A 24,396-nucleotide genomic window follows, 5' to 3' on the forward strand; every position below is an offset into this window, starting at 1 on the left:
AAAATAAAAACAGAAAAAGGAACAAAATATTCGGGAAAATCGTGACAAAACGCAAAATTTATATTTTTGGCGTTAAACCGATTGATAATTTACTAGAAAAATTTAAAAAATGTGAAATTTGAGTAAAATATTGTTGAGGATATTTAATTAATAACAAAATCCAAAAAGTTCTATTTTTTTCTGTCAATCAGATCAATAATTTGCTAGAAAAATTTAAAAAATCTGAATTTTGAATAAAATATTGTCGAGAATATTTAATTAATAACAAAATCCAAAAAGTTATATTTTTTGTCTGTCAATCAGATCAATAATTTGCTAGAAAAATTCGAAAAACTTGAATTTTGAATAAAATATTGTTGAGAATATTTAATTAATAAAATAATCCGAAAAGTTATATTTTTTTTCTGTCAATTCGATCAATAATTTGCTAAAAAAAATTCAAAAAACCTGAATTTTGAATAAAATATTGTCGAGAATATTTAATTAATAACAAAATCCAAAAAGTTATATTTTTTTTTCTCTCAATCAGATCAACAATTTGCTAGAAAAATACAAAAAACGTCAATTTTGAATAAAAAACTGCACATAATATATAATTAATAATAAAACCCAAAAAGTTATATTTTATTCTGTCAATCAGATCAACAATTTCCTGAAAAAATTCAAAAAACGTTAATTTTGCATAAAATATTATCGAGAATATTTAACTAATAACAAAACCCAAAAATTTATATTTTTTTCTGTCAATCAGATCAACAATTTCCTAAAAAAAAATCAAATACATGAATTTTGCATAAAATATTGTCGAGAATATTTAACATCTCGATTAATAACAACCCAACCCCCCAACCCAAAAAGTTATATTTTTGTCTGTCAATCAGACCAAAAATTCCCTAAAAAAACTTTAAATAAACTCAAAATCCCCAAAAATGCGATTAACTTCTCAGAAACTCCCGATCATTTCCATATTTTCCTTTAAAAAAAAAAGACCTCGAAGACGTTCACGTGAGACCGCATACGACGTCTGAAATGTTCCAACAAAATATTTATTCTATAAATAATTAACATCACCAACAACAACAGTTCAGAAGAACAACGTGATACAACATTTATTCCATCAACAAATTGGAATGATAAACGTTTTATTACAAAACAGAATTACAGTACACACTTGCACTCCACCGAATTTCCTATAATCTCTATATTATATCTAATTTCATTATGACTTATTGTTTATAAAATGCATCTCCATTAATTAATTTGCTAATGAGTTGTTCGGGGTGAAAGAAGCCGAAGTGACTCCGACGGAGTCACTCAGTCCCTTTCCCAGTTCCTACCGCATTAATTATTCATTATTCAATATAATTTATCAATAATTATTGTGCGTCACTGCTCCTTCATTAACAATAAGATTTATCTATGAATAATTACAGATTTCCACAAAAACTGTTGTTGTGAATTAAATTTTGCCTCCACTGGAAGAAAAAAACGAGTAAATTCATAAACAAATTTTAATCGACTGAAAAAAATTCGTTTTAAAACTGCAAAAATAAATTTAATTCAAATTTGTAGTTTGTAATTGTTAATAATAATGATAACATGTCTCAGAGAAAGAGAAAAGGAAAGAGAGAAAGAGAGCGAGAGAGTTAATTAATAAATATTTTGTTTTATGTCTTGAATTTTAATTATTATTTTTTTTAATGAATTAATTTCTCGGCTGTGAATGTTAAATAATTTAAACAAAAGCTTATTATCTGTTAATTAACGTGAAGTGATCGTTTTTTAATGAGATTTTGTTGTTGATAGCGAGGATTTGAATGTTTTAAAGTTATTAAATTAATTTTTACACCAAAAAATCATTATTTTAGTGCATTTTGAAGTAATTATCACATTATTCTAATTATTTTCAATATATTTCCCTTAAAAACCACTCGTTTGACATTTTTTCCTCCAAATCTCCCCTTTAAAATCCCTTTTCAAGGTATTAAATCCCCTAAACTCAACAAAAAAATTATCAAGTGGATTTATTAACCACAAATTGTTAATTAACGAAAGAAAAAATTATTATGCCTCATTTTCCATCGAATGATCGACATTTGAAGGAAAATAAGTCCCGAACGATCTTAATTTTTTGTTGTTAATTTTAAACTCGAATTCCCTCGTTTTAAACAATTTTATCAACTTTTACATCTCAAATTCAAAATATAATTTCATTAAAAAATTAATTTCTTATCTCTGACCCTTAAATAATCAAAACAAAACCTTTCTATCCGTTAATTAACGTAAAACGATCGTTTTTCCCTGACATTTAATTATTTAAACCAATAATTCAAGTTTTTCCAACTAATTAAATCAATTTTTACACCAAAAATTCGTTACTTTACTCCCTCTTCAACTAATCACGACATTTTTCTAATTATTTTCAATATTTTCCCTTAAAAACCACTGGTTTGACATTTTTTCCTCTAAATCTCCCCTTCAAAATCCCTTTTCATAGCATTAAATCCCCTAAACTCACCAACAAAACTATCGACTGGATTTATCAACCACAAATTGTTAATTAACCAAAGAAAAAATTATTACACCTCATTTTCCATCGAATGATCGACATTTGAAGGAAAATAAGTACCAAACGATCTTAATTTTTTGTTGTTAATTTTAAACTCAAATTTTCTTGGTTAATAACAATTTTATGAAATTTTACATCTCCAATTCCAAATTTTATTTCATTAAAAAATTAATTTCTTGTCTCTGACCCTTAAATAATCAAAACAAAACCTTTCTATTCGTTAATTAACGTGAGACGATCGTTTTTTAATGACATTTTGTTGTTGAGACCGAGGATTTAAATGTTTCAAAGTTATTAAATTAATTTTTACACCAAAAATTCACTATTTTAGTGCATTTTGAACTAATCATCACATTATTCTAATTATTTTCAATATATTTCCCTTAAAAACCACTGGTTTGACATTTTTTCCTCCAAATCTCCCCTTCGAAATCCCTTTTCAAGGTCTTAAATCCCCTAAACTCAACAAAAAAATCATCAACTGGATTTATTAACCACAAATTGTTAATTAATCAATGAAAAAATGGACCTGATTCATTCTCCCTTCGAAATAACAAAAGACAAAACAACACAAAGCGAACTTTAACCCACAGCAACATTTTTTGTCCCTTGAAACTCGATAAAATATATCTGACAAATGAATCACCGCATATTATGCTCTTACGTTAACGTTAATTCTATCAATGTATCACAGATTAATTATGCCACGCTGCGACAAGGGAGGGAAGACACAGTGAGCAATATCGATTATCGTCCGATACACGTGATATTAGTGGATTATTAAATTAAAGGGCCTAATTAACGACCGGTCATCGTAGTGCTCTGTACGCAGTGACTTTACCGGGCCCTGGGAGCTAAACAAAATAAAATTCATTACGTCATAATAATTACTGTACTCATTAATGGAATTTTTTAATAATAATTAAGGACTAGGGTTAAATTAATCAAATTACCGTCGCTCCAATTCTGGAGAGATAGCGATTTCGTATACTTATGTCGGATTGGGGCTGTAATAAATCGTCGGCTGATAAGTCGGATGTTGATTCGTTTGATAAAAGTTTTTCACGCTCGAGTCTATCCACTGTTGGTCGACTAGCCTCGTAGATCTCTCGTTGTTTTGGTGTCATGTTGAGATAGCCTCCGGTTTTTGATACATCGTTTACCCATATTATCACGCTTGTTACTAGTGATACTGAAAATAAAAACAATGAAATTATTTAAATTTAATGTCGATGGATGTGAGAATGAAAAATATGAAAAAATCTTTTAGTAAAATTATTTTAGAAATGAGGAGATTTTCGACAGATGGTTTTTTATATTTTTTATGAACTAATGGGGTCGGAGAAAAGTTTATATAATTGTTTATTACTCGTTAAAAATAATGAAATTATTTAAATTTAGTGTCTATCGATATGAGAATAAAAAATATTAAAAAATCTTTGAGGAAAATTATTTTAGAAATGAGGAAATGTTCGACAGATCGTTTTTTATATTTTTTCTGAACTAATGGGGTCGCAGAAAAGTTTATAAAATTGTTTATTACTCGTTAAAGATAATGAAATTATTTGAATTTAATGTTTGTGAACGTGAGAATAAAAAATACGAAAAACTCTTCTAATAAAATTATTTTATAAATAAGAAAATTTTTAACAGATCGTTTTTTATATTTTTTCTGAACTAATGGGGTCGCAGAAAAGTTTATAAAATTGTTTATTACTCGTTAAAGATAATGAAATTATTTGAATTTAGTGAATGTGGACGTGAGAATGAAAAATATTAAAAAATCTTCGAGGAAAATTATTTTATAAATAAGAAAATTTTCAATAAATCGTTTTTTATATTTTTTCTGAACTAATGGGGTCAGAGAAAAGTTGATAGAATTGTTTATTACTCATTAAAGATAATGAAATTATTTAAATTTAATATCGTTGGACCTGAGAATAAAAAATATGAAAAACTCTTCTAATAAAATTATTTTAAAAATGAGAAAATTTTCAACAAATCTTTTTTTATACTTTTTATGAACTAATGGGGTCAGAGAAAAGTTGATAGAATTGTTTATTACTCTTTAAAGATAATGAAATTATTTAAATTTAGTGTCTGTCGATATGAGAATAAAAAATATTAAAAAATCTTCGAGTAAAATTATTTTATAAGTAAGAAAATTCTCAATAAATCGTTTTTTGGATTTTTTATGAACTAGTGGGGTCAGAGTAAAGTTCATAAAATTGTTTATTACTCATTAAAGATAACGAAATTATTTAAATTTCATATCTTTGGACCTGAGAATAAAAAATACGAAAATCCAAATGAGGAAATTTCCAACAGATCCTTTTAAACATATTTTTTATGAACTAATAATTTATTTATTGAAATAAATAAATTAGACTTTCATCTTCACATCTGAAAGTTAACAACTTTAACAACAAACTTCAACAATGACCCTTTAAAAACGACAAAAAAAATTAGAAGAAAAATCTCTGGAGCCGAAATACGAAAAAAAATTTCATTTCATTTTCATTTTTCAAGCTCCAAAAATTCATTAACAAATAAATTATTATTTATCTCTCACCCCCCACCAATAAACAACAACCCCACCCTACAATAAATCACAATAACAAATTAATCCCCAGAAAAACCATTTGTTCAAATCTCCAACGAACTCGAACCTTCGATTTATCTCAAACTCTCCTCCAATTTATTCTTAACAAATTCGACCATTAAAAATTATTTAAATATAAAACCCACTCTTTACCATACCGTAAACTACTTCCCCATCCCCAACAAAAATTATTTAAACCCCTGAAACCCCTGAAGAACCCAAACAAACGCTTCCACCGAAAAAACTCCTCCAAAAAAATGAATTTCCCCTTAAAAAAATTGATTTACGTCAACAAAAGACGTCAAGACATCTTCCCCGACGTGTCCACCCCCCCAAGTCCCTCCCTAACCCACCCCGGACGTCTCTCCATCCCCCCCTTCACGTCTACCCCCCGGTAGACGAAGAATAAAATTAATTTTCAACGAAAAAATAATATTTACCCCACAACCATCCGAGGAAAAACATCTCCAGCATGAGGTACCCTCCCCTATCCACAATCATCCCCGCCAGGATCGACACCACAGCCAACCCCAGGTTCTGAACAGCCTGAGCGATGCCGTAGGCTGTCCCCAGTTGATACTCGGGGATGACGAGGGCAATCAGAGGCCACAAACTGCTCGCCAACATCGAATAGGACAACCCCATTGTGATCATGCAGACGTAGGGGTTGACGTAGGTAAATGCTAAGAGTCCATGAGCCACGATGGTCCCGGTGATGCTGAGGAACACCCAGAGGACATTCTTCCCGAGTCTGTCCACCACGTACCCGAAGACAGGCGATGCAACTGCTGAGATTGAGTAAATCAGAGAATTTACTGTGTTGGCAGATGCTGCGTTGAACTCGTATTTTCTCATGAAATAAACCCTAAAAATTAAATTGTTTATTTATATGTTATTATTTTGTTGTTAAAGGGGGAGGGAGTGGACCTGGAATTGGTGAATTGTTGAATTGTTGATGGGAAAATGTTGTTGAAGATTTATTTTTGGTTTTTTTTTTGGTGAAAGTTGATTTAAATTGATTTTTTATGGAATGGGGATGATAATTAATTAGTTTTGGGGGATGGGGTGGTGGAATGGGTAGAGTGGAGTTATGATTGTTAATGAGATTAGAGGGGAATTAATTAGAAATGAGTTTTGTTGGAAAGTTATTTTTTTAGGGGAAATCGGGGGAATTTTGTTGGTAAAAATTTGGGATTCGATGGAAAAATTGAGGAACTGTAGTTTGATTGTGATAAATAAATTATCGAATGTGATGTTAATTGATAGTTAATTGTGGTCGATTATTTGTTTCATTGAATTTGAGAAATTGGCAATAAAATGCAAATTTATCGCACCAAAAATTAATAAAATTCCCCATTTTTTGTTGAATTTTCACTAAATATAATTAAAATTATTAATAAAATTAGAAGTGAAGTAATTAACAATAAAATCCTCATCTTGAGGAGTTCGTTCCAAAGTTTTTCCATTAAAAATCCAACAAATTTCGTCATTAAAAATTAATAATTCAATAAAAAAATAATGAAAAACCGCAATTTCTCTGCAATAAATTAATTATCAAATCTCCTATTAATTAACAATTAAATATTTCCCTATAAATAACTAAATTTCCCTCTTTCTAATACTCAACAAAAATTTGTTTCATCAAATTCGACAAATTGACAAATAAAATCCAAATTTATCGCTCCAAAAATCAACAAAATCCCCATTTTCCGTTGATTTTTCACTAAAAAAATTAAAATTATCAACATTTAATTAACACTTAATCAATATTTATAATCAGGAAAACCCTCAGGATCCTACGTACTTTCCAAGCGCGATGAACGGGAAGATAGCGACGTAGTAGGCGATGCAGATAACAGCAATCAGCCAGAAGATGCCATTAAAATATTTGACATCTGTCAATCTGATGACCTCTTTCTCTTCACCGTGACCTCGACGGAGTAACGTCTCCGTTCGTTTGTCCATGAGCCCCAGGAACACAGCGCAGAGCATCGAGAAGACGCAGGTGAGCGACGCCAGGAACAGAACAGCTCCGATGCACTGGGCACCCGAATAAGTTTGGCCCACGTAACCGTAGATCGGCTCCATCACCAGGAAGTTGACGGTTGACCCCAGTCGTGCGAATGACAGCTGAAGACCGAACACCATGTTCAACTCTTTGCCCTTGAACCAGAGGACTGCGTAACTGTTTTGAGCTACCGCGAGAGATTCGGCTCCAATTCTGAGGGCAGAATAATTATTTGAATTGATGGTGAAGGAGGAAGTGGTGGGAAGGGGTTGGAAACACGTGGGGATGTCGGTTCCTGGTGGAAATTGTAGAGGGTGAGGGGTTCAAAGGGGTTTCGTTGTTATGGGGTTGAGAGATTCGATTTTTTTTTTCTGAAAATTGGAATTTTTTTGGGATAAAAAGGTGATTTTGGAGTTTTTTTTTGTGTAAAAAAATCATTTTGGAATTTTTTTTAGGATAAAAAGATCATTTTGGAATTTTTTTTAGTATAAAAAAGTAATTTTGGAGTTTTTTTTTGTATAAAAAAGTCATTTTGGAATTTTTTTTAGTATAAAAAAATCATTTTGGAGTTTATTTTGGTAAAAAAAAAGCATTTTGGATTTTTTTTTTAGTATAAAAAAGTCTTTTTGGAATTTTTTTTAGGATAAAAAAGTCTTTTTGGATCTTTTTTTGGTGTAAAAAAATCATTTTAGAATTTTTTTTAATATAAAAAAATTATTTTGGAGTTTTTTTTGGTATAAAAAAATCATTTTGGAATTGTTTTTAGTATAAAAAAATCATTTTGGAATTTTTTTAGTATAAAAAAGTCTTTTTAGAGTTTTTTTTGGTATAAAAAAATAATTTTGAAATTTTTTTTAGGATAAAAAAATCATTTTGGAATTGTTTTTTAGGGAGGGGAAGGGGGTGGTGATGGACTTAAATTTGTTGTTAAAATATTGAAGTTTTTGGGGGAAGTTAAAGTAAATAATCGTGAAAAATTGTTAATTTAGAATTAATTAGAAATTAAAGTTGAAATATCAGGATGTTGTTGCTCCCTAAATTTAATTCAATCTCTGACGCCTTAAAATTAATGATAAACTGTTAATGCAAAGATAATAAGTAATTATGAGTCAATATTTTTAATTAACTGAAGACTGACTAAAATTTTTTATTAAAATACTCAACTTTTCATCAGAAATTAACGTAAATAATCGCGAAAAATTGTTAATTTACCTCGTCTGTTAATCAACCTCATTAGATCTATTAAATTTATAATTAAAACAATTTTTAGTGGACAATAATCTTTGGGTTTTCCATTTTTTCGTCAATAAAAACGTTTTTTCAATGAACAATTGACCCAATTCCACTGGAAAAATTCATAATACAATTGTTTATTTACTCAAAAATGCAGACGTGGGGGAGGAACAATCATCAACAAACAATAATTGATGAGCAGCGTCTACGATAAAAGTAAAAAAACTAAATTTTTATCAAAAAATAACCGAAAAAAACTGTTTCGCACAGAATTCAAATTCATTGAGCCCATAACAACCGAAAAAATCTGAAAATTTAAACATTTGTCAGTAAACAAATGATTAAAAATTACGATAAACCCATATACCCCATTTGCTCTAATTAATTTATAATTACGACAATTTTTAGTGAACATTTTCCCCCAAACGAATCAATTAAAAAATCTTCGATAAAATCCTCGTTTGTTCGATTAAATTTCTAATTAAAACAATTATTAATGGACATTTTTCCCAAAATGGCGTCATAATGATGTCACAAATACAATCTAAAAGTCGAAGAGATGTTAATTATTAACAAATAATCTTCAGATTTTCAATTTTATCGTCAAAATCATTTAAAAACATTTTTTCAATGAACAATTAACCCACTTTCACCGAAAAAATTCACAAGTCAATTGTTTATTTCCCCAAAAATACAAACGTAGGGGCAGAACAATCATCAACAATCAATAATTAATTACCTACCCCTACGACAAAACTAAAAAACAAATTTTTTCGTCTCCAAAAAAAATTATCGAACCAAAAAATCGAGAAACAAAATAAAACTAACAATTTTACCCCACGTTTTCTTCCAACTCCTTCAACACATGACAACAATTATTTATTTACAACAACAATCAGACCAGATTAAAATCGTCCTCGACATCCAGGACTGCCCCCACATCAGGACCAAATTTTCTAAAAATTCCAGTGACCACCTGACTCATTTTCCCCCAGAAATCCCCTAGAAATCCACCAAAAATCGTCTTCTCCAGGCAATCCTCACCCAAAAATCAGTCTTCCTATCATCATCGTCCAGAACCCGTTGAAGATGGCACCAGTAGCGAAGATCAGTTGTCCAGCAAGTGCCAGTCCCATGTAAATAATCGTCCCCAGACGAATTCCAAAGACACTGTCCAGCAGAAATCCCCCAATGAAGCAAAAAACGACATTTGGCCAGGAGTAGATCGAGTACAGGAGGACAAACTGACTCGTGGACATCCCCAGGTCGTTCTTGAAGTAATCCTGGAGGGCAGCTGGATTGTCATAACAGAAATACGATCCAAACCCTAGAAGACACATGAGCCCAAGCCCCAGAAATCTCCAGGGCAATCCCTTAGGATGGCAGCATCCATTGTTCGATGAATCTTCATAACTCGATGTGCTCTGACTAGCCTCTGGTGTCTCCATTACCCCACCCTCCATGACGCCCCCAGATGTCGAACTCACTTGGACTTCGTCAACCGAACGTTCTTTGTTATCTGGCAACACTCTGCATGCCTTAAAATCAGGTCATAATCTTTTGTGACAATGAAATCTGGTCTTTGTTGGGCACTTGCTGATGACTTTGTCTTTGTTCAGAGGTTTGAGGAGCAATTAACCCTTCTAGGGAGCACTTTGGACACTTTGGACACTGAATTTATGGGGTTTGGGGGTGAACTGGTGGTTTTCTCCAGGTTATCAGAGGTTTTTGGGGCTTTTGGGGGACGTTGGGGGAGAGCTGACAGGAGGAACGAGTTTGTGGGGCAGGACAAAGCACGAAACTGATGATATTCACTTCATTGTGTGACACAATCGAGATTCCCCTCCAACAAACGACGATATCTGGTGATTCAGACTGTCAGGGAGCAGACAGACAGTCCAGAAGAGGTTTTTATTATTCAGTTGGTCATTCAATGAGGTACGGTATTGTGGTTATTGGTCTGGGGGACCAGCTGGTGATATGGGAGGATTGAAAGTCTGAAAAATGGAAACCTGTTCGGTGGAATGTCGGTAAAATGGAGGAGAGGTGGGTACAGTAGTAAATGATGATTTTATGGTGGGGTCTGTGGGACCGACAATGGACGAGCATTTTTTGTTGTTGAAAAAGGGTGAATTGAATTGTTTAACGCAATTGTTGGTGTTGTTGATAGTTCTGAGAGTGAAAGGTCGAGTTCAATGTAATTAATTTGATGATTTATGTGTTAATTTTGATGAATTGTTGATTATTTTTGTATTTTAAAACTTTTATTTGTTCGTTTTGTTATTTTCATTTCATATGATGTATCAACACCTCAATCTTTACCTCAATCTTTAATTATTGAAATTTATTGCAAATTAATTTGGTTTTTCCCTCATCAGTCTCATCATTTGTTAATAAAAAATTGAAAAACCACATTAACGTGCCATTTTTAATCACAAAAATTTTATTTCCACATTTTCCCAGAAGTTTTCTTTCATTTCAAGACCACAACATTAATTAATTAATTGAAAAATAACTATAAACAAAATTGTTCCTTAATAAAGTGCTTTTTCATTGTAAAGGACACGTTAATTAAATATAATTATTAAACAATATGTGAGGGGAATTGTTTAACACAATTGTCGGTCCCATTACCAGTTCTGACAGTAAAAACTCAATTTTAATGTAATTAATTTAACGATTTATATATTAATTTTGATAAATTGTTGATTATTTTTGTATTTTAAAACTTTTATTTGTTCGTTTTGTTATTTTCATTTCATATGATGTATCAACACCTCAATCTTTACCTTAATCTTTAATTATTGAAATTTATTGCAAATTAATTTGCCTTTTCCCTCATCAGTCTCATCATTTATTAATAAAAAATTAAAAAACCACATTAACGTGCGATTTTTAATCACAAAAATTTTATTTCCACATTTTCCCAGAAGTTTTCTTTCATTTCAAGACCACAACATTAATTAATTAATTGAAAAATCAATATAAACAAAATTATTACTCAATAAACCACTTTTTAACTGTAAAGGGCACGTTAATTAAATATAATTACTAAACAATACGTGAAAGGTAAATAACCACAAGTAAATTTATCTCGGCATGTTTAATTTAAAATATATAAACTGTACATTTATTTAATATTCTTATAAATTTTCATACTTTGTATATCATGTACTTCTTAACTTACTTCATAATAAAAAAATGAGCATGATAAATTAATAAATTTACCATTAATGTATTTGATACAACAGTGACACTTGAGCCGCGACAAGAGATCGAATCATTAATTGTTTCACAATGAAAATTTTAACAAATTCCTCGGACTCCTGACGATCTCTAGTCCACGCGATACCCTATTCAGTCCAATGATGTGAACGTTATAATTCTCTTTAAACAATTCATTCAGAATAATAAAACTGAAATGCTCGTTTAGTTAACAAAACAACTAGAACAATTAAAAATTAATAATAAATGTGAAGCACGTCATTCCATGACATATTACTTTGGAAGACAAAATCAAAACGTTGTGATAAACATTGATGAACTGGCGTCTCTTTTTTTTCCTTAGTTTAATTACTAAAATTATGCCTTCGTTATCTTTCGTCATTTTAATTATCGCGTGTGTACACGCTTTACCCTTGGAATTACGTATTACTCAATTTGTCACGGAAATGTGGAATTCCTCGGCTGGAATTCCACTGGAAAATGAGATATTTGTCAATCAGAAGTAGAATTAACTCTCTAATTAACAATATTTCATTTAATTAACAATATTCTCAATCATATGGAGCAGTAAAATGTTGGGATTAAGAATATTACGATGTGAGAATATTCAATTGATTGAGAACATCATTTTTAATTAATAATTTTCGGTTTTTATCGAGTCGTTCTCTGTGATATTGTTTGTTAACGTTTTTTGTCAACAAAAAACAGTTTTTCCGATGGATTTTCACGGCGTATGATAATTACGGTGTGTTAGAGAACAAATATTTGTGGAATCAAAGTTTGATTTGAAGAAATTAAATGTTTTTTAAGAAATTAATAAATTAAAATCGTGATTTATCGTTCGTGAATTTTGTTGCTCGATAAAATCGATTTTTCATTCGCTTTTTCTTTGTTTTCTGGTTACAAATCATTAATAAAATGTTTTTTATTAATTAATAAACACGTTTGACTCTTGAAATTCGATATAACTCAGTTTGTTGCATAAAAAAATGTTGAATCAGACCTTCATCAAATAAACAATCAGATATTTCGACCTGGAGAACCAATTAAATCCCCCACCACCGAATGTTCCATTTAATTAACAATAATCATCATCAAGAATATCATCATTTCACGATATATTCACTCAAAAATAATAATTTTCTCAAAACCTGTCGTCCCTCCAGTGTTTTCTAACCTCAAAAAAACCTTTTTTATAAACTAAAAAACACTTTTGGCTCTTGGAATTACGTAAAACTCAGTTTGTGACATAAAAAAATGTTGAATCAGGACTTCATCAAATAAACAATCAGATATTTCGACCTGGAGAACAAATTAAATCCCCCACCACCGAATATTCCATTTAATTAACAATAATCATCATCAAGAATATCATCATTTCACGATATATTCACTCAAAAATAATAATTTTCTCAAAACCTGTCGTCCCTCCAGTGTTTTCTAACCTCAAAAAAACCTTTTTTATAAACTAAAAAACACTTTTGGCTCTTGGAATTACGTAAAACTCAGTTTGTGACATAAAAAAATGTTGAATCAGACCTTCATCAAATAAACAATCAGATATTTCGACCTGGAGAATAAATTATATCCCCCACCACCGAATATTCCATTTAATTAACAATAATCATCATCAAGAATATCATCATTTCACGATATATTCACTCAAAAATAATAATTTTCTCAAAACCTGTCGTCCCCCAGTGTTTTCTAACCTCAAAAAACCTGTTTTCTAAATTAATAAACACTTTCTTTGTCTCTTAATTCCCCAGAACACGTCACACAAAGGATCAGTACGAAAATGTTATCCCTAATCAATGAAAATCCTCGTCCCCCCAGGAATAACCAACACCCTTCGATTAAAATACAAAAATTCACATACACATTCCCCTCTGTACACATTCCACATAAATAATCCAAAGTTATTTCCACTCCACGAATATTGTATTCCATCGTTCCACTGTATTAGACAATCGTTTTAATACTGCAACACGTGATTATTCCCCTCGAAGGTGGTGCATTCATTGTATCTGAGATCGAATGCACATTAAACTAGGTCCTGATGACGTAGAGCCTAATAGAGGGGTAAATTTCAGCTGCCCTGGTACGGCATTTGATCGGGAAGTGGTGATGAGTGATTCTGGTGAGGATTCTGATGGAAGTGAGGGTTGGTACCGTCTTGGGACATCTCACTGACCACTGGCTCCTCGTATTTTCCACGTTTGAAACGCCCATACAGAGATGAGTAGGGTAAATTGTAATGTATTGCTGCTTGATTGATGCTCATGTGACCCAGTCTGAAAAAATAACAATAATAAGTTCATTAATTGAGGTTAGAACTGGACAATCAGGTGATTACGATGTTGAGAGGAAGTGGTGAAGTGTTAAAATGATGGGGGGGGGGGATGTGGAGATGTCGAGAGGATGTGGTGGTGGTGAAGTTGACATCAGAGGAAGAATTTTGATGATTTTTTGGTGGGGAAATTGGGATTTTGGAAGAGAAATTGTTGGGGTAGAAGTGATTTTTGAGAAAGTGAATGGGTTATGGTGGGGGGAAATGGGATTGATAATTTTGGGCTGATGGTAAGTCATTTGAAGAAGAGAAGATTAAACATCAATTTTTTTAATTAATTAATTAATTAATTTCGATCTAACAAAATTGTCTGTCAAAAATTTTTTATCACATGAAAATGTTCATGAAATTTCTAGAAAAAAAATCATATTTAAAAATCTAAAAAAAAAAACATTAATTACAATTTAATTAATTAAAAAATCAATTTATTCTGCTCCTGAATAGTGATCTTTCAATTTAAAAAAAACATCTCACGTGTTTCCATTAAAGATCACTAGTCAACTATTAATTAATCTCAACTTTTATCTGATAATATGTTTCAGAGAAGATTAAACATCAATTTTTGTCAATTAATCAATTAATTAATTTCAATTTAACAAAATTCTGCGTCAAAAATTTTTTGAGGCATCAAAATGTTCATGAAATTTCTAGAAAATTCATAAATGATCATTTTAAAAAATAAAAAATCCTTAATTACAGTTTAATGAATTGAAAAATCAACTTATTCTTCACCTGAATATTCATTTTTCAATTAAAACTATAATCTCACGTCTTTCCATTAAAAATCACGAATCAACTATCAATTAATTTCAACTTTAATCTGACAATATATTTCAGACAAAATTAAACATCAATTTTTTTAATTAATTAATTAATTAATCCCAATCCAACAAAATTCTGTGTCAAAAACTTTTTATCACATCAAAATGTTTATGAAATTTCTAGAAAAAAAATCATATCTGAAAATCTAAAAAATACAAACCCTTAATTACAATTTAATTAATTAAAAAATCAACTTATTCTTCTTCTGAATATCTATCTTTCATTCAAAACTATAATTCTGTCTCAAAATTTTTTATTTCATCAAAATATTCATGAAATTCTTCGAAAATCCATAAACGATCATTTTAAAAAAATAAAAAACCCTTAATTACACTTTATCTAATTAAAAAATCAACTTATTCTTCCCCTAAATATTTATCTTTCAATCAAAACTACAATTCTCTCTCAAAACTTTTTATTTCATCAAAATATTCATGAAATTCCTAAAAAATTCATAAATTCATCATTTTTAAAAATAAAAAACCCTTAATTACACTTCAACCAATTAATAAATCAACTTATTCTTCCCCTAAATATTTATCTTTCAATCAAACCTACAATTCAACCTGACAATACATTTCCCACAAAACTAAACATCAATTCCCCTCAAAAACTACGAAAAATTCCTCTCAACCTTCAAATTATTCACTAAATCCCCCTAAATCTCCCCCTTAATTACCCCCACTCCCACTCCACCCCCTCCCCTCCCCCCACACCATTCATTCCTCTCAGACATTCAGAAAGCAATTGGACTCATCTAAATTCTAATGTAATGAAACCCTTAAAAAAAAAAAAAAAAAACTCACCGCACCGCCTCCAGTGCCTCTGTCATGGCGTCCTCACTCCAGGGAGTTGGATTGCTTCTGCTCAATTCAATGCCCTCACGCTTACATCTACCGTAAAGGGTCCCCGTGGGTATACCAAACTCGGTGGAGGCCCTTTGGACCGATGTCTGGCCGGATCTGATGGCCTCCAGTGCTCTGTCAAGATCGGCTGGTGACCAGGTTGTTGGACTGGCGTTGAATGGCGCTGCCAATCGTATACCCTCCCTCCTGGCTATTTTGTACAATGTACTGGACGGTATTCCAAACGCCTTTGATGCTTTATTCGCCGATATCGTGCCGGTTCTGAGGGCCTCAAGGGCATTGTTGAGGCTCTCATCGCTCCAGGATTTTGTTGGGCCGTCTTTTTTTGGTGTGTCAATGCCCAGACGATGGGCTCGCTGCCACAACGTCGTCGAGGGAATTCCAAATGTCGCTGGAGTAAATTAATTAAAAATAAATAAATAAATAGATAATAAATTAATTAATTAAAAATGTTGTACTGGGTTGATGAAGATGACATTAAATGTTGAATGTACAAAATCCTTTGATAATTCTTTTGTATATTTTATTCCGAAAAAAAATAGACTATAGACTATAAATAGACTATAAAAATAGAATATAGGAAATAAAAATAAAAAATGTTGTATTGGGAAATTTAATTGTCTTAATTATTTTTAAAGTTGAGTAATTGGATTTATTGGATTTTGGGTCCGTTTGGGAGCTGCGGGGACGTTTATTTGGGATTAATTGAGATGGAGAGGTGGGGAAACAGCAGAAAGATTGTTAAATTCCAAATGTCGCAGGAGTAAAGTAATTAAAAATTAATTAATTAATTAAAAATGTTGTATTGGGAAATTTAATTGTCTTGACTATTTTTAAAGTTGATGAATTGGATTTATTGGATTTTGGGTCCGTTTGGGAGCTGCGGGGACGTTTGTTTGGGATTAATTGAGATGGAGAGGTGGGGAAACAGCAGAAAGATTTTTAATTGGGTTTTTAATTAGGAAAAATTAGAGGAAATGTCGGTTGTTGAGAAAATATTGAGGTTCAGAATTTTTTTTTAGGGGAAAATTAATTTTTTTTTGAGTTATTTGGGGGTTTGTTGATGAAACGTGGGGTTAATGACTTTAGTTAATTGGAAAATTAACTTAATTAATTAATTAATTAATTAAATAAATTTAATTTCCCCCAAAAATTTCAAAAAAATCATTTCCTGAAATTCCCCTCATTAAAATATCCCAATATTTCAAAAAATAAGAATTAATTAACTAATTAAAATAATTAATTGAAAATAATTAATTAAATAATTAAGTGATTGATTTTTTTTTTATATTGGGATATTTTAATGAAGGGAATTTCAGGAAATGATTTTTTTGAAATTTTTTTGGGGAAAATTCGATTGAAATTTGGGGAGAATTCGTTTTTTTTAGGGAAAAATGAGATTATTTTGTCGTATGATAATTAAGAATATTAATTAAATCATGGTGGGTCAACTTTTGGAAGGTAATTTAGTTGAGTTATTGTAATGAACGATTTTGTTTATGTTAAATTGAGGAGTTTTAATGATTAATGATATTTGGGAGTCATAATGTGAATAATTGAAATATTTTCAATTTATTGTATAAATTAAATTGTTTATCAGGACCACCGAATTGATTATAGTTTTGTTAGACTGACAAGACGTCGCAGATGTTTGAAAAATATGATGGAATTCGGTAAATTGTTACGAAATTTTATTGATCCGCCAAAGACAGTTAAGTAAAATTTTCTAAGACTTTTATCAAGTTCTATTGAACTGTCAAATACAGTTGAATAAAATTTTCCAAATCTGTCACCAAATCTTAGTCATCAATCAACTGCAGTTGACTAAAATATTCCAAAACTGTCACCAAATTTTTTTAATCTGTCAAACGCAGTTAAATAAAATTTTCCAAAACTGTCACCAAATTTTGGTCATCTGCCAAAGACAGTTGAATAAAATTTTCCAAACCTGTCACCTACAGTTGAATAAAATTTTCCAAATCTGTCACCAAATTTTCTTCATCAATCAACTGCAGTTGAATAAAATTTCCCAAAACTGTCATCAAATTCTATCAACCTGTCACCTACAGTTGAATAAAATTTTCCAAATCTGTCATCAAATTTTCTTCATCAATCAACTGCAGTTGAATAAAATTTCCCAAAACTGTCATCAAATTCTATCAACCTGTCAACTACAGTTGCATAAAATTTTCCAAATCTGTCATCAAATTCTACCAACCTGTCAACTGCAGTTAACTAAAATTTTATAAACCTGTCATCGAATTATATTAACCTGTCAACTGCAGTTAAATAAAAAATTCTTCAAAACTGTCACCAAATTCCATCAACCTGTCAACTACATTACACCAAAATATTCCAAAACTGTCACCAAAATCCATCAACCTGTCACCCACACTCAACCCCAATAAACTCCCCCAACCCCACCCTCACTACCCCACCCCCTCCCTCCAACCACCCCACATCCTCCCGTATCATCCCCAAGCCCCCCCCCCCTCCCAAAACTCACCAGAAGCTTTCGTCAAACTCATGTCATGATTTCTAAGCGCCTCCAGTGCAGCGTCCATATCCTCCTGCGTCCACGACTTTGATGTACCATGATAATGTCCAGAACCCCCCGAGTGCCCCCTAGAATTATTCTCCCCCGAGTCCGAGTGCACCGAACTACCCGACGGCATCAGGCCCAAAAGCTCTGGTGTTATCATCATCATGTTGTCACTTTCATGTTTGGAACTGACACTTGCACGATCCGACATATGACTGTCAATGTCAATTGTGTCTGACGAGTCCATCGTGTGGAGGGTCTCAAACTTTATCTTGACACTGTCGCAGTTTTGAATATCTGAAATGTCAAAATTTTGTTAATTGTTTAATGAGATTAATGAATTATAGGGTGTGGGGTCTGTAATTAGGGCAATCGGTGATTGACAAATGTCAACTAGTCTCGATTGTTTATTGTTGGTTTTTTAGAGGGGTGAGAAATCAATCTAATGACACAGTGCAATTAATTATTAATTTATTGAGGAAAATGTTCTCAATTAAAAAAAGTTCATTAACGAATTTTTTGTTTTTTCGTCAGATTTATCTGGAATTTTTTTATTTTTTTGATGTAATCGGGAGGGGGGGAGGTGTATGATGATTTAAAAGGTGTAATTGGGTAATTATGAGACTCATTACTGGGTAATTAGTGGGTAATTGGATGATTATAAGAATTGAAGGAATTGGGGGTTGAAAAATATGTTTTTAGGGGTTTAAAAAGGAGAATTGGGGGGGATTTTTGTATTGTTTATTGAGGATCAGTTGGTTCCTGAAATATTTAATGGAAATTGGGTCGTCAGGTGCAGGGGGGGTCGTAATTATGAATTCAGGTAATTAATGTGATGAATTCAGGAGCGAAGAGGTGAAGCGAGATTAGTTGACTCGTTTTTGAGTCATATCTCCGAATTTAAGGGAGATAGCGAAAATTTTGTAATAACATTTTTTGTAGTACTCATTTCGGTTTACAAAAAAGGTTCAGCAAAAATTTTGGTATCGTCAATAGGTTTCGAGATATTCATCAAATACTGAGCCCAGTCTCAAGTAATTTCTCTCATTTCTCGACTTCGCTCCGGATTTTCATTTGTTTATAAAAATATTCTTAAAGTGGTGACTTTATTTAAATTTATTTGATTGTCTGCAACAATTCATGGGTTCGACATGTCAACATATTTTTCTACCAATCAATTAGTCGTAATTATTAATTCAGGCAACTGATGTTCTGAATTCAGACGCGAACTGGTAAAACGCGATAAGTTGACTAATTTTTGACTCGTTTTTGAGTCATATCTCCGAATTTAAGGGAGATACCGAAAATTTTGTAATAACATTTTTTGTAGTACTCATTTCAGTTTACAAAAAAGGTTCAGCAAAAATTTTTCTATCGTCAATAGATCTCGAGATATTCATCAAAAACCGATCCCCAGTCCCAAGTAATTTCTATCATTTCCTCACTTCGCTCCAGATTTTCATTTGTTTATAAAAATATTCCTAAAGCGATGTTTTTATTTAAGTTTATTTCATCACCTCCAACAATTAATTTATTCACTCCATCACCATATTTTTAATTAATTAATTGCTGATTAATCAGTTGTTTTCACAAATATTCAATTAAAATTCAATTTTCAGGTGCAAATGACACTAAAAATTATGCAAATAACAACAATTAATAAATAATCCCGATCTCCCCAATTAAAGCCGCCCACCTACTTGTGGATATTTCAATCAGCAAATTCTCTGACGTCTTTTAATTACCGTAATAACCAGAAAATTATCTGAAGTCTTTTAATTACCGTAAATAACTCGATAATCGTATCAACATTAACAAATAAACAATTACGACCCTTTAAATCCTCATTTTACCTGTAACATGATCTGAGTCTCGCAGGTGCGTGACAGTGGTGCCCACCAGGGTGGCACTAGGTGGTGTTGGTTGGGTTTCCGGTGGTAAATCGACATCTCCTGGATCAGGATGATGACCATAATGTCCTAGTCCTGTGTGACAAAACATATTACCTTTTTATTCAAAGTGAAAAATCTCTGTTCCGGGTGGGAAAAAAATTTTGTAAATCGCCCCACATCCGAGTACACCCATACAATTAATCAATTAATTAATTAATTTTTATTTATTTATTTTTTGCTTTATTTTTAATTAATTAATTAATCTAAATGACATTTTTATTCATTAATAATTAAAATCAATTTCCAAAGTTTATTACCTGAAATGGAAATAATTGTTGAATTTTAATTAATTGGATTTGATCATTTTTATTGATTAATCCATTTAATTTATTGAGTTTTATTGATCAATTAATTGGATTTATTCATTTTTATTGATTAATTAATTTATTCGTCATTTCAATATTTTTTAAATACAGTTTTTAGTCGAATTAAACATTCCACAGTCATTTTTCATTTTTAATGAATAAATTTGAACTAATTTTTTATGTTAAATAGATTTTTTTATGTAAACAAATATTATTTTGAGTCGAATCGCAACTTTACCCTGCACTGAGAGAGAAATATCGTGGATTTGACTAAATATGTCGGTTCGAAGACAGATTTTTTCGTATGAAAATGGAATTCAACAAATACTTCAACGAAATTTACATTTCAAATAAATAAATATTAATAAAATAACTGTTAACAGACCAACAACATTCTTAACACGAAAGAAAATAATCCAAATTGAAGTAAACATTTAATACAACAAATACTTCAATGAAATTTATTTTTTTAATAAACAAATTTTAATAAAATAAATATTAATAATAGATCAACAACATTTTAAACACGAAATATATCGAATGGAGTTGAACATTTAATAGAATAAATTTGAATAAAATTTAAATTTCATTTAAAATTAAAATTTTAATAAAATCTTAATTAAAATTAATTTAATTAAAATAAATTTTATTAAAATTAAAATTTCAATAAAATTTAATAAAATCAATAAAATTTTAATAAAATTTAATAATTTTAATAAAAAATTTATTAAATTAATTTTAATAAAACTTAATAATTTTAATAAAAATTTTATTAAAATGAAAATTTTAACAAAATTTTAATTTTCCATTAAATTAATATTTTAATAAAATCTTAATTTAATTTAAAATTAACATTTTATTTAATAAATTTTAATGGATTTGTTTTTTTTTTTTTTTTTAAATTCTTTGTTACAACAAATCCATTGTTTCTCCCGGTGTAAACCCTAAACCTTCAGTTTTTCCAAATTTTAAAGGACAAAATCAGGGTTCGGACACTCAGGTGTGGGGCGAAATTCTCGGCTCACAGATTGGCTTACCGTTATTGTTGTTTGTTCCGTTACCGTTGTTGATGTCTCGTTGGCAGGATTCCAGGACTACTGCCTCAACCCCACACTCCTCATCCTCCGTCGTTGTCTGCCAGTCACCTCGGTGATTCTACGGACCCAACATCCGGTACAAATTTAACTTTAGGATTGCATACGTCCGACCGAGCGACGTGAATTTACGCCGATATCGTTAATCACGAAAAGTTTGAATTTTTTATATTAATTTTTGGAGTACAAAAAAGATAAAATTTTTATTGGATTTTAATTAGCAAAAGGGGACGAGCGGAATCCTGGGGAAGATGTTGATATTTTTATGGGAATGTGGGGGTAGAATTTTGGAAGATTTTTGGAATTAAAAATAATTTTTTTGGGGGATTTTATGGAGGGGGTGTGATAATTTTGGATGAAACGGAATTTTTTTTTGGGAATTTATGAAGAAGATGTCAAGACTTTTCATGGAAAGGAACGTTTTAGAGGATTTTTTGAGGCAGATGTTGATGTTTTCGATGAAAATTAAGTTTTTGGGGGTTTTTTGAAGGAGATGTGAACGTTTTTTTGGGAAAATGAACGTTTTCGGGGGTTTTTTGAAGGAGATGTGAAGGTTTTTTTGGGAAAATGAACGTTTTCGAGGATTTTTTGAAGGAGATGTGAACGTTTTTGGGAAAATTAAGTTTTCGAGGATTTTTTGAAGGAGATGTCAACGTTTTTTGGGAAAATTAAGTTTTCGGGGGTTTTTTGAAGGAGATGTGAATGTTTTTTGGGAAAATGAACGTTTTCGAGAAGTTTTTGAAGGAGATGTGAACGTTTTTTTGGGAAAATGAACGTTTTCGAGAAGTTTTTGAAGGAGATGTGAAGGTTTTGTTGGGAAAATGAAAGTTTTCGAGGATTTTTTGAAGGAGATGTCAACGTTTTTGGTAAAAATTAACGTTTTCTAGGATTTCCTGAAGAGGATGTTAATGATTTGTAGGAAAAGTCACATTTTCTACGATTTTTTTGAAGAAGATTTGACCGTTTTTTGTGAAAATGAAGATTTTTTACGATTTTATGAAGAAGATATGAACGTTTTTTTATAAAAATTAACATTTTCTAGGATTTTCTGAAGAAGATATGAACGTTTTTTTGTCAAAATTAACATTTTCTACGATTTTTTGAAAAAGATATGAACATTTTTTGTCAAAATTAACATTTTCCAGGATTTTCTGAACAAGATGTGAACATTTTCTATGAAAATTCACGTTTTCTACAATTTTTTGAAGAAGATATGAACGTTTTCTATAAAAATTAACATTTTCCAGAATTTTCTAAACAAAATGTCAACATTCTCTCTAAAAATTCACCTTTTCCCCAATTTTTCAAAGAACATATAAACGTTTTTCACGAAAACAAAAAACTCCCAACCCCCAACGAACCCCAATCATCCCCCAAATCAATCCCCTCCCCCCTTCAACCCCCAAAATTCATCTCAATAACTCACATTTCTTCCAATTTCCCAATTTTAATACCAAACAATTTCCCAAAAATTCAGAGTCGACTCCTCCTCATCAACTTCTGACTCCCAAATCCCTGGAAATCCTCCCCAACTTGACTCCAAATATTTCCACCCCCACCCCCTCACCTCTTTATTATTTTCTCGACCAAAGGTAAAATCAGTGGCACCACTACCACCCTCGTTACTCTCGTTTTTGTACTTGTCGTAGCGCCTGGAGTCTGCACTCCCTGTTATCGCTTCAAACGATGTCCTCGCTCTTTTGTACTTCGGGTGGTGTCTCTTCAACTTCGTGTAGTTTAATCGAGGGGTAGCAGGCTCTCGTGCTGGTGAACTCAGACTGACTGATGCTGATCCCTCTTTGCTCTCAGGCACCTCACAGAGGCCCTTGATCTTCAATTGATCAGCCGTTTTTAGCAGAGACTGGAATATGAAATCAATGAGGTACATTAACACCAACACAGCAATTTTTTTAGCAACAAATTACCCCACCGTGTGTCGAAAAAAAAAAACAAAATTTTTTTTTTTTTTTGACAATTGAATTTTTCGAAATTTGGGGTGGAAAATCGGTTTTAAATGGGTGTGGGGTATTTAAGTGGGGAATTATATGTTTCTCGAGGGGTGGAAATGAGTTTTTTCGATTTTTTGACAGATTTTAAGAAGAAATATTGAGATTTGGGGGAGGAATTGGTGGGAAGGGGTGAATAGAGAGGTCTTATGGGTGTTGATTAGTATTTAATTGATATCTCGGAATGTAAGGGGAATAGGGAGGTTTTTGTGGAGAGCTTTTTTGTAGCGGTAAATGAGAGGAACAATAAATGTTAGAACGAAAATTTTGGTATCTGCCTTAGATTTTGAGATATTTCGCAAAAACTTGGGGACGTTCAGAGTTTTTTTGCTTAATTTCACGTTTTTTATTGTTTTTTTTGGGAAATTATCGGCCGAACTGATGAGAAAAAGTTAATTAGCGTCAAAAGAATGTTTAATTGGCATAATTAAAGGTGCGCAATTACGTTTTATTAATTTTTTGGTAGATTTTATGAAGAAAATTGAGGTTTTGGGGTGAAAAATTCGGTAGTGAAGGGGTGAATGGAGAGATCATTTTGGTTATTGATTAGTTTTTAATTAATATCTCGGAATGTAATGAGAATAGGGAAATTTTTATGAGGACCTTTTTTGTAGCGCCAAAGAAGAGGAATAATAAATGTTATGACGAAAATTTCGATATCTCTCTTAGATTTTGAGATATTTCTCAAAAACTTGAGGACGTTCAGAGTTTTTCTGCTCAATTTCACGTTTTTGTTCGTTTTTCTGGGAAATTATCGGCCGAACTGACGAGAAAAAGTTTAATTAACGTCAGAAGAGGATTTAATTGACAAAATTAGATTAA

General features: G+C 31.3%; 2 protein-coding genes across 8 annotated transcripts in view; both read right to left on the minus strand.

Moving 5' to 3' along the window:
- Positions 1-1,108: 1,108 nt before the first annotated feature.
- On the minus strand, positions 1,109-10,389 carry LOC135171315 (major facilitator superfamily domain-containing protein 1-like). The gene is made up of 5 exons (XM_064137785.1): positions 9,457-10,389; positions 6,976-7,392; positions 5,612-6,036; positions 3,523-3,761; positions 1,109-3,423 (listed from the first exon to the last, which is right to left on the minus strand). The coding sequence occupies exons 1-5, from the start codon at positions 9,873-9,875 to the stop codon at positions 3,379-3,381; spliced, it is 1,545 nt and encodes a 514-aa protein (XP_063993855.1). The 5' UTR covers positions 9,876-10,389; the 3' UTR covers positions 1,109-3,378.
- Positions 10,390-11,496: 1,107 nt separating this feature from the next.
- Psq (pipsqueak) overlaps positions 11,497-24,396 on the minus strand; it is a 53,533-nt gene continuing 40,633 nt past the window's right edge. For 5 of the 7 annotated variants that reach the window (XM_064137784.1, XM_064137781.1, XM_064137779.1 and 2 more), the window contains exons 4-9: positions 23,136-23,429; positions 21,512-21,629; positions 20,071-20,223; positions 18,182-18,514; positions 15,616-16,066; positions 11,497-13,931 (exon numbers count right to left, since the gene is read on the minus strand). In XM_064137784.1, coding sequence (XP_063993854.1) covers positions 13,727-13,931; positions 15,616-16,066; positions 18,182-18,514; positions 20,071-20,223; positions 21,512-21,629; positions 23,136-23,429 — 1,554 coding nt within the window. In that variant the 3' untranslated portion in view covers positions 11,497-13,726. The remainder of the gene's footprint in view (positions 13,932-15,615; positions 16,067-18,181; positions 18,515-20,070; positions 20,224-21,511; positions 21,630-23,135; positions 23,430-24,396) is intronic. The other 2 variants (XR_010300526.1, XM_064137780.1) reach the window with 2 other exon arrangements.

This window comes from Diachasmimorpha longicaudata, chromosome 19 (assembly GCF_034640455.1).
Source record: "Diachasmimorpha longicaudata isolate KC_UGA_2023 chromosome 19, iyDiaLong2, whole genome shotgun sequence".
NCBI classification, from domain to species: domain Eukaryota; kingdom Metazoa; phylum Arthropoda; class Insecta; order Hymenoptera; family Braconidae; genus Diachasmimorpha; species Diachasmimorpha longicaudata.